This window comes from Fukomys damarensis, unplaced genomic scaffold (assembly GCF_012274545.1).
Source record: "Fukomys damarensis isolate Sample0158 unplaced genomic scaffold, DMR_v1.0_HiC HiC_scaffold_1, whole genome shotgun sequence".
Lineage (NCBI taxonomy): Eukaryota > Metazoa > Chordata > Mammalia > Rodentia > Bathyergidae > Fukomys > Fukomys damarensis.
The window spans coordinates 55,567,549-55,579,050 of NW_022900913.1; the positions used below are offsets into that span (position 1 = coordinate 55,567,549).

At 32.0% G+C, this 11,502-nt stretch overlaps 1 protein-coding gene across 1 annotated transcript in view; it reads left to right on the top strand.

The window, feature by feature from the left end:
- Fcho2 (FCH and mu domain containing endocytic adaptor 2) overlaps positions 1–11,502 on the top strand; it is a 106,370-nt gene that overhangs the window by 62,877 nt on the left and 31,991 nt on the right. Inside the window, exons 14-17 of the mRNA XM_010637338.3 lie at positions 3,648–3,659; positions 4,018–4,042; positions 5,498–5,540; positions 7,176–7,264. Of these exons, the coding sequence (XP_010635640.1) occupies positions 3,648–3,659; positions 4,018–4,042; positions 5,498–5,540; positions 7,176–7,264 (169 nt within the window). The remainder of the gene's footprint in view (positions 1–3,647; positions 3,660–4,017; positions 4,043–5,497; positions 5,541–7,175; positions 7,265–11,502) is intronic.

Here is an 11,502-nt window from a genome sequence, read left to right on the forward strand (position 1 = left end):
TTTTTTTTTTTTTTTTTGGATACCAGGGATCAAACTCATGTCCTTGTGTTTGTGAGGCAGTCGCCAGAACCACTGAGCTAAATCCCCAGCCCAATCTCCATTTTATTAATTTTGTTCAGATCTTAATGAATTATTCCTTTTACTAGATTTAGGTTCTTGTTTCTTCCATACCTTGAGATGCATCATTAGGCTGTTTATTTGATCTTACTCTTTTTTTTCTAATGTAGACATTCATAGCAATAATTTCACCTCATAGGACTGCTTTTATGGTGTCCATTACATTCTGGTACATCGTATTGGCATTATTATTTGATTCTAGGAACTATTTAATTTCTTCCTTAATTTCTTTTGTGACCCATTGATACTCATTTTGTTATTTAATGTCTAGGTTTTTGTAAAATTTCTGTGGTTTGTTTTGCATTGATTTCTAGTTTCAGTGCACTGTGATCTGATAGTATACATGAGACAAATTCGGTTCTTTTGTATTTATTTAAGCAATCTTTATGTGCTAGAATGTGGTCGGTTTTGTAGAAAATTCTATGTCTGATGAGAAGATTATGTATTTTGTTGTGGTAGACACTTTGTAAATATCTATTAAATCCATTTGTTTGATTTATGGTTCATCTGTGATATTTCTTTGTTGACTTTTTTGTCTAGTTGATCTTTTTGTGAAAGTTAGGTATATTGAGGTTTCCCGCTATGATTGTGTTGTTGTTTGATTTGTTTTATGTAGTTGAATGCACCAGTATTTCATATATGTAAAGTTACAATTGTTATCTTTTCATGTTGAATTTTTCCTTAAACTAATATGTAGTGGCTTTCTTCACCTCATTTGATCAGTTTTAGATGTAAGTCTACTGTGAGAAGAATTGCAACTCTGCATGATTTTGGGGTCCTTATGTGTGGAATATTTTTCTCCATCTTTTGACTTTTACTGTATAGATTTCTTCTTGGAGTAGATGTGTCTCTTTGATACAGCAAACCATTGTATTTTGCATTTTGATCCAGTCTGCCAAACTGTCTCTTTTAGTTGGGGAGTTGAGGCCATTTACACTGAGAATCATTATTGAAAGATATTGCCTTATAACTGTAATTGCATTATTTTTCTGTTGATCCCCTTATTTCTCCTTTTTATTTAACTGCTCATACTGTTTAATGTATTCATTCCATCAGACTTTTAGGTATTTTTGGCTTTGTTATCTGTAGGATATTCTTGAGAATTTTTCAGAGTGCTGGTTCGGTGCTTGTAAATTTCTTAAGGGATTCTTTGTCATGGAATGTCTTTATTTGTCCATCAGTTTTGAAAGATAGTTTTGTAGTCTGGGTTGAAAGTTGTTTTCTTTAAGAGCTTGAGACACTTTAGTCCAAGCTCTCCTGGACTTTAAAATTTGTGTTAAAAAGTCTGTTGTAATCCTAACAGGTTTACCTTTTTAAGTGATTTTTTTTGCTTTTCTCTGACAGCTTTTAAGATACTTCCTTGTGTTGACATTTGGGTTTTGACTGTGATGTGTGGTGGGTAATTTCTTCTCTCTTTGTAATTATGCCTCATTTGCCTTTATGTTGAGTTCTTTTCCCGAACTTGGAAAGTTTTTTAATCCTTTTTTAAATGCATTGATTAGTCTGTTTATTAATTCTCCTGTGTTTTGTTGAGATTTCCATTCTCTTCTTGTTTGATCATTTTGTACAGTTCAGACATTGGTGCTTGGTTTCCTCTCCGCTAGTGCCCCTTGCACCTTTGAGGAGTTGGGAGTTTTTGGAGACATTTTGTTGCCTTGTTTCTTGTTTTTTTCATGCTGCTTTTCATTTTTTCTTTGTACTGAGGGTTAAGATCAAATAGAGTGAAGAGATTTTATCATTGGTATGAAACCTCTTTAGTTAGGTTGATTTTCAGTGATGTGATCTTGTCTTTATTTTTCAAGAGGTGTTATTTATCACTTTGAGCTATTCAGTTTAATTGGGTAGACCTAGTCCCTGCTTACCTCTGGGGCTTGATTTGGAGACTCTTACCCTTGCCTTGCCTGCTAGGGAGCCATGATTTGCTCTCTTGTTTTTCTGAGGCAGTGTTGATATATAGACTGGACTGGCCTTGAACTCAAGATCCTCCTGCCTCAGTATCTCCAGTGCTGATATTATAGTCATGTGCTACCATGGTTAGCTAAGTTATGATTTTTACAGACAAATTTGTGTTTAGCTTGGTTTGCTTTGCTTTTAAAAGTAGTTTTCAAGAAAGAAAATATAGAAAATTATTTTTTGTTATTTGTTGTATAAACAGTGCTGTATGAACTAGCAGTGTTAATCTTTTCCTCATTTAATTTTAAAGGCTTTTTTCCATGTCATTTGAACCTTATCTAAAAGAAAATTCCATGAAATGAATTATATCTTTGCTTTTCATTTCTTTGGATTGGTGTACATTGAACCCAGGGCTTTGGTGCATTCTAGGCAAGTGCTCTACCACTAAGTTCTACCTTTCAGACCCTTTAGCTTTCTTCTTCTTGGTGGTTCTAAGGATTAAACTCAGGACCGTGTGCATGCTTGGTTAATGTTCTGCCACTGAGCTTCACTCCCTCCCCTGCTTTTGACTTTTTTTTTTTTTTTGATCTGTTATTGTAACACTTGCTTTTTGTTAAGAAGTAAAACATTACTGTAATAAATCTTACCATTGATAATATATTTTAAATTCAGAAGTGTTATATTATGGGGGAAAGTATAAGACTTTGCACCACAATTAAGTTTATCTATACATTATCGAAATTGATACTTGCTTTTCTTGAAAATGTAGAATAAAGTTTTCACTGTTTTATGTTATCATTATATTATAAGTGGTCTATATGTATTTGTTTTGGGAAAAAATAATTTTTCTTCCAGGTATACATATGAAAATGTAATTTTAAACTATTTTTCCCAAGGTGCTAGGAATCAGACTTAGGCTTTGCGCTTTTTAAGGCAAGCACTCTACCTCTGAGCTACACCTCCAGCCCCAAACATTTCAAAAATGAAGTTTTATTGAACCATTCCTTAATTAACATAAAAATTAATGTTGAATTATAATGCTTCAAACATGTTGCAGATATGATGTAGGAAGTTGTGAACCATTAAAAATTTGTATTGTGTTAGCACATAAGTAATTTAAAATAAAATAAATAAATAAAGCCCAAAGGAATGATGTATATGCCAAAGCATTAAACATCTCTCTTTGGAAATTGTGGGTGGCTTAAATTATTTTTCATAGCAGTAAAAATAAATACATTGTCCTTTTTTCCCTTTTGCTATTTTCTGTTTTTTAAATGAATGCGTATTAATTTTATACTCTGGAAATAATAAAAAAATTTTAGTTGTTAATATTGGATTTGAAAAGAGGATTTTTTTTTCTATTTTTTGGTACCAGGGATCGAACTCAGGTCCTTGCACTTGCAAGGCAGGTGGCAGAACCACTGAGCTAAATCCCTGGCCAAGAGGATATTTTTTAATATAGTTTGTTGCCCTGTTTGCTTAGCACTCATTTTCCACTCTCACAGTGTGAGTGTTTTAAGGTCTATATATATCTTATGTATGATTTAGAAGGGAATAGGCAAATTAATAGAATAGAAAAAAGGATAATATAAATTCTATTCTGAAAACTTTCCCTTTTTCTTTCCATGTACTACTAGAGACACAGTCCAGTAAGTAAGACATTTTATATTTTTGCCTAAGCTTTTTAAAAGAAGTTGGTTGTAATGTTTGAATATTGATTTTCAAGATATTCAAAATCTCATAATGTAGGTTATTAGATTAACTTGTTACAATATGGTACTATAGGTACTGTTTTAACATTTTAGAATGCTTCATTGGATATTAAAGGTACATGTATTATTTTTAAATGTAAAACAAAAGCTACTGAAAGTTTTTTGGTATATTTTATGTAATTTACGATTGAGCAGATATATAAAAACAAAACTAGGTTCTCTCAGTATTTACATTTTACCGAATATTTTATTACCAAATTATTGTTTAATGGTAGTTTTTGCATTTCTGTTTTAGGTACAGATGAATCGAAATTCCTCTAGTAAGTTTGACTCTTGAATTGATTATTTTGTTTATTAAAATGTATGAGGCAATTTGTCAGCCTGATATAATTATAGAAATAAATTATTTTTCATCATTAATAGTTTTTAATAGCTAACTAGGATATTTTCTTTAAACATAAAACAACTTATGTATTTATTTCTTGGAGCAATAACAGGCATACCTAAATTTAATAAACAGCTATAAGAGTATTCAGAAATTAACAAAGCCAAATGTTAAGATGGTATTTGATAAATATCTAAGAATGTTAAAATGTTTCACTGGTGTACTCTGTTGTAGGAGTCAGAAAGCATTTATAAAATGAATAATCTTTAGCTTTACTCATATCACATTTGCAATTTCTATTGTATTATTTTGAAAATAGTTTAATAATACAAAAACTTTTAGAATATTAACACTTTTTGCAGAATTATGCATTAAAAATAATAGTTATTGGAAAAGTAGAGTTAAGACGTACAGCTCAAAAGCTGTGTAAATTTGTAAACAGAATGCCTGAGAAAAAGTATATCAATCTTAATTTAAATTAAAACACTATTTTAAAGACCTATTAAGTTCATAATAGATATCAAATTTAAGATATTTCAGTTAAATATAGCTTGATTATAGGGGTTTTGGGGAAAATGAGTATAAATGGAGACTTCTGAGTTCTGAAGATGAAGGAGGACAAAAATACAGAAAAATGGGAGACTAGTACAATAAGCAACTTGAGGCAGAAGAAACAGCCAAGCCTGGCCAAAGAATGTAGTGTGAATGGGTATGATGGGTATAGCAGGTACTTCTCAGTAGTATGCTGCAATTATCCAGATAGATTTACTTTGTATTTATCAGCTATTTCTTGGTGGTGCATAATATTGGGTACAGGGAAGGTTGCTTATATAACAGCATAACTTTTGAATTACTCATGCTATTATTGTTTCTTACTGCTTATGAATTGGGAAACATAATTGCAAAAGGTTGTAAAACAGACTGTTGATCCAGGTTCCTACAAAAATTTTAATTTTCCAATATAGGATTTTTTCAAGTGTTAATCATAACTTTTGGCCAATATAATAATCATTAATAATATTTTTAGAACTTGAAAAATGTTTTTATGATTCATTAATTAAAATTCTTGAGTAAAGTTTATGTATGTATTTAAACATTTTCTATTTTTTAAGTTATAGCTTATATTTTTCTCCTTTAAACAATAATTTTATTTTAATGAATATTATAGTTTGGTTGATAATGAGTAATTTCTTACCAAAGCTATTGGAAGAAATCAAGATTCAGTAGAAATTCAACTTACATACTTTCTCTTTAATTGTTTATATTAACATTATTACTTCCAGAATTTTCAAATTGTTCACAGCATTGGGGTATGTATGTAGTTTCTTTTTTATTAAAATATTGTTTTTCTCAGATTATGAATTTCCTAATATTTTAATTTCTTAATTAGATGAGGAGTTAACAAAATCAAAGCCATCTGCTCCACTCAATGAGTAAGTTCCATTTTTAAAAATAGACTATATTTTAGAGTGGTTTTAGGTTCAGAGAGAAAGTGAATGGAAGACACAGAGGTATCTCATATTTTTCTAGCCTCCCTGTCAAAATCCCTCAGCAGAGTGGCACACCCCCCCCCCCCCCCCCCACCACCCCGGTACAGGGAATCAAACTTGGTGCTTGCAAGGCAAGCAGCAGAACCACTGAGCTAAATCCCCAGCCAGAGTGGTACATTGTTAAGCTGATGCATCTGCTGTTTGATGCCTTGTAATCACTGGAAGTCTTAGTTTACATTTTGGTTCAGTCTTGACGTTATATTCTGAGTGTTGACAGATATGCAGTGACATGTACCCACCATTATAACATCATGCAGAGTATTTTAACATCCTCTGTCCTCTGTTTATCTCATTGTTTCTGTCACATTTACATTTTAAGTATCCTGCTTTTATCCTTTCTTCCCAGAGAGTTTTCTAGACAATTACCTCTACAATTTCAGTGCTATTAAAATGTTAATCATCCTGTTTTCTAAATTATCAAAAGTCATGTTGGAGTTTTTAGATGTTTTATTTTTCAGTTGATAATATTTTTTACAGTGATCTTTAAGAAATGTATTGAACTGCAGTTGGTCTTGGTGGCCTCAGTGTTTCTAAATAAATGATGACTCAATCTAAATTTATACATGTCTGTATTTCAACTAGTTCACATGGAAATTTTGTTTCTTCCTTCAATTTTGCCTATGACTTTATAAAATAGACTGTATATCATGAGATTCAGCATGAGGAAGTGTCAAAAAATGAAAAGGCAAAGGTCCAGATGGCATGTTGCCAGCTCATAAAATGAATAAAAAATGTTAAACTAATGTTGCGTAAGTCCCCTATGATTTTTCTATTTGTAAGAGTACTTTTGAGTTCATGTTTCTTAGATAAATAAAATGTACTCAATTGAGTAGCTTTGCAGGATAACTTGTTTAGCATTTAAAAATTTAATGTTAGATTTTTATCATACAATATATAGTGTGCATAGGTAAGTGTTCAGATACTAGATAGGTACTTTTAGAAAATATAATATTTTCAGTATGGTAAGCTTGCTTCCAATTTAAGATTTAAGATATTTTAAAAAATAATGGCAGCTTTAATATATTAAAATATTCTATCTTTCTGTACTTAAGACTTTTTAAAAAAATCTTTTACCCTTCTCCATCTTTGAAATAAATGTGGCTTTGCAAAATCTTAATGGATTTCACTTCACTTTTCTGTCAGAGCCTCCACACTGTGTGTGACTCAGCAGAGCTGATGCTGTTTGGAATCAATTTAGCTATGTGTCTTTGGACAGCTTATTTAGATTCTTTGTGCTGCTTTCTTTCATTTTGACAGTACCCCAACGTTGTTAGAATCTAAACAAATATGATATAGGGAATAATTCCCCACTCTCCCCTACCACTATATACATCATATAGTGTTATTTTAGGTTTTGCTAAAGTCTGTTAAATTGTTTTACATAAACCATTGGCAGTATACCCAGTGTTTTAATCATGTATCTAAGCTGTTAGAATTCTGTGAAATAAAAATAGGTGATTAGATTTTTTACTAATAAAATATTCTTTTGTTAAAATTCTTTTTTTAATGGCATAGTAGAAAAGGGACCAGTGATTTACTTGCTTGGGACCCCCTGTTTGGACCATCTCTTGATCCGTCATCTTCTTCTTTACTAACTTTGTCATCAGGTAAATGCATATATATATATTTTTTTTTTAACTTGGGGGTTATAGTAGTTACTTTTTTTCTAATTGATTTATTCACCACTTCTGTATTGGATTTAATGATATAAAACTTTTTTAAACTTGTCCTCTAATCATACTGGCAGATAAAAATAATTTTATACTGGCTTTGTTAGTTGGAAGACTCCTGGGCTTAAATAATAAAACATCATCAAATACCAACAGGGTTAAAAAATTGATGTTTTTAATCTTGTCATTATTTCATATCATTACCCAAATAATAATTCTGTTTGTTTATAGATACTTCACATGCATAGAGGCATTAATGTAACTGGTCCTTTCTTGATGAGCATTCAAGTTCCGTTTTATTTTCCACTGTGTATATTAGTGGAAATAACACATTTTGTGTACATCTCATAATATCCTTGTGATGATGATCAACATAAAATCAGTGGTCACCAGATAATGTTCATTGACACTTTTTGTGAAACTGCTTTTCACAAAGGATTTAACACTTCCTAAGCAATATATGAAAGAATTTGATGAATGCTTTTTAGTTTTCATGTTGGCAAAAATGATTGTTTCTCTCTTCTTCAAAATATACAATTCCCATAAGCCAAAAGTCAAAGCAGGCATCAAAAATGCATGTTACATTTTAAAGAAATCACTTTATGCTGAATTTCTCTTCTCATTTCTGGGATTTTGAATTGCCCAATTAAAAGGATATTGGAATCTTAGGGATACAACTTAATTTGTTGTGATCATGCTAGGTCAGTCTGCTAGGAGTTATTCATTCTGTTTAATTTTATCACATTAACATCTGTATGAAGTCCTTTTTATTGTTCCTATTTAATAGATGAAAATTTAAAATAGCTTAGATAATAAATAACTTTCCAAGATTGTATAGGAACGAAATGAGGAGATTCAGCTTGTATTTTACTCATTCTAAAACCATTGTTCTATATGTCACACTCCAGCAGATTGACAACAGCAAAAAGCTAAGCTGAAGCATTTTACAATTAATAATAAGATATTTATATTTTAAAATAGGCTGTTTAGAGAGTATGTTAAAAAGAAACTACAAGTACCTTATGTATCTTAGCTCTAAAAGGTATTTGGAAAGTGGGGAGTGTGATCTGTACCTGGTATTTGAAAAACAGGAAAAAACCATCAATTGATGAATGTATTTTGAAGTAACATTATATAGTCTTTCTCAGTAGGTATCTGTTCCTATTTAGTGTTATAAAACTAACTTTACAAATGTGTAAGGGAAGTAATTACATGTTTAGCAAAAATATCAGAATAATGAATGTATTTATGATAGTCCTAAGCAGTGTGTTGTGTGTGTGTGTGTGTGTGTGTGTGTGTGTGTGTGTGTCTCTGTGTCCGTTGTGTGTTTGTGTATTAGTTACTGGGGATTGAACCCAGGGCCTCACACATGCTAGGCAAGGTACATAGCACTGAGCTATACCCCCAACTCACTTTTTAATTTTTTTATTTTTTTGAGACAGGGTGTTACCAAGTTGGCTCAGCTAGCCATATACTTGTGAACCTCTTGCCTCAGCCTCCTGGAGCTGGGATTACAGGCACTCTATCTCCATGCCCAGCTCTAAGCAGTACTTAAAAATTTTGTTAACCTCCTTTTATGAATTATTTCTTAAAAAATCTTTAATTAAAAATTTCAAATTTGTATCATAGAGACTTTAGTTAAGTTTCTTCATAATGCTGCTCATTGTTTCTTGTTTTTTTTAGTATAATCTCTTGTTTAAAAAAATTCTTCCTTGGGCTGGGGATTTAGCTCAGTGATTCTGCCACCTGCCTCAAAAGCTTAAGGACCAGAGTTTGATCCCCGGTACCAAAAAAAAAAAGTTCTTCTTTTTACCCATCTAAACAGTACTTTATACATATAACCTTCACTTGAGGTAAAAAGTTTATTTTTATCATTTGATGTTTAGTAGCTTGGAAATGATAAATTTATTAGCATTTTGCTAGTTGTGTTTTTTAATGTACTTTTTTGTTGCTGTTGGTTATTTTGTTTTGTTTTCTGTTTTTTGAGACAACATCTCACTGTGTAGTTCAGGCTGGCCTTGAACTTACAGCAATCCTTCTGCCTCAACTTCCCAAATGGTGGGATTACAAAAGTAATTTTTTTTGTGTGACAAAGTTGCTATATAGTTGAGGCTGGCCTTGAACTCACTATGTATCCCAGGCTGGCCTCAAACTCAATAGGAATCCTCTTGTCATAGCCTCCCAGGTGGCTGGGATTATAGATGTGCACTACTGTGCCTGGCTGCTGGTTGTGTTTTAAACCTTCCTATATTATAAGAAAAATAATAATTAGTTATTTTGTGCTTCAAAATATGTTAGTGATACAAAAAAAAAAAAGATAAGCTGAAGATGCTAAGTAGAACAATATTTACTACTAGTATGTGCTAGGCCTTTGGTTAAATCCCCAGTTCTCCCCAATAAAAAGATATCATGAAGAGATTTAGGGAAAAAAGAGATTATTATTATTAAGCCTTCACTTGAATGCAGTATAATTACTGGTCAGGCTGACCAATACATTATTGTGACTCTATTATTTTACAAGCTGGCCCTAAAATTATGAAGTGCACATTTTGTCTCAAATTTTGTTCCACCAGTTTTTGCATTGCATGTCTCCCCCATCTTAACATCCTCTGCTCAGTTACCCATTTTCACATTTTAGCAAGGTCCAGGTTGTGAGATTATCCCCTACTCTCCTTTCAGAATCTTAATTCTGTCAGTTAATAAAGTTCAAAAGATTGCTTAGAGCTTGGTTGAGAAGTAGTTTCTGTTGCATCTTATGCCACAGAGACTATATAAGCACATATTTATTTTAAACCTGACAAACATTTGTGTATTTTTAAAATGTAATATACCTACCTCATACCTACCTTACCTTTAATAAGTGCCCTCTAGAACATTTTGTTCTGTGCCCATAGACTGAGTTCTTGTGCTCTTATAAGACCCTTTAAAATTACCTTTTAAAATTATTAAGCTCATTTTAGTAATTCCAATGCTGATTTTCTCCAAGGAACTTCCTCTGTCAGTTTTATCACTGGTCAGGAATTTTATTGAGTTCCATATATACACTGCATTATAACTTTGTCATCTTCTCAAATCTTTGTAGACATGGTTCTTACTGTCACAGTTAGTTACCTTATTCCTCTGGAAAAACAGGAATAATCACTTTATATAGTTTCTGAACCTTCAACTTTATATAAATAAATATGGACTTCATTTTTTCATATACATTGTTTCTTATGTTTGTACTTGTTTTCCTCAGTTAGTATAAAGTTTGAGGATGTAGCTCAGTTGTAGGGCACTTGCCAAACATGAATGATGTCCTAGGTCCCAACTCTCCATTAAAAAAAAAAAAAAGTTTTCAGCTCTTGCTTTTCCATGTATTATTTTTTTCTAGTTTCAGGTAATTAAAATAATATTAAACTGAAATAAAGGAACTATTTGACTATGTAGATACACATTTTAGTTACCACCATCATTGCTTTTGGAATCTAGATTAGTCTGTGCTTTGTTCAGGTAAAGAGTGATATTACAAATGTGTTATCTTTCCTCTTAGGTAGTATCTATGGGCAGAAACAGATTAGCTCTTATAACCTATGTTTTTATACTTTATAGGGCATTTCCTATTTCTTGAAACACTTCAAGACATTTGTAGCAGTGAGCTCCACTACCAGAAAAAAACAAAATATACTAGAACACCTAAGAATGTAATCGTAGGCAGCTGGTGTTGTGGTGTACACCTGTAATCCTAGCACTCAGGAGACTGAGGCAGGAGGATTACTGCGAGCTCGAGACCAGCCTGGGCTACACAGTGAGTTCCAGAGCAGTCTGAACTACATAGTGAGACCCTGTCTCAAAAAAAAGAAAAAGAAAAAAGAAAAAAAAAGAATGTAATCATTGGGCCAGGGATTTAGCTCAGTGGTGCTTCCACTTGCCTTACAAGTGCAAGGTCCTGAATTTACGAATAAATTTTTTTTTTTTGGTACTGGGGTTCAAACTCAGGTCCTTGCAGTTGCAAGGCAGGCGACAGAACCATTGAGCTGAATCCCCAGCCTTACTAATAATTTTTTTAATTTATAAAAAGAATGTAAACCATTACAGTAGTCTACTCTAGAGGCTTAGAGAAGCAGTGTTCATGTATAATATCTCATCATGTGATATGGTTTTCTTTCTTCCTTTTTTTTTTTTTTTTATTTCTT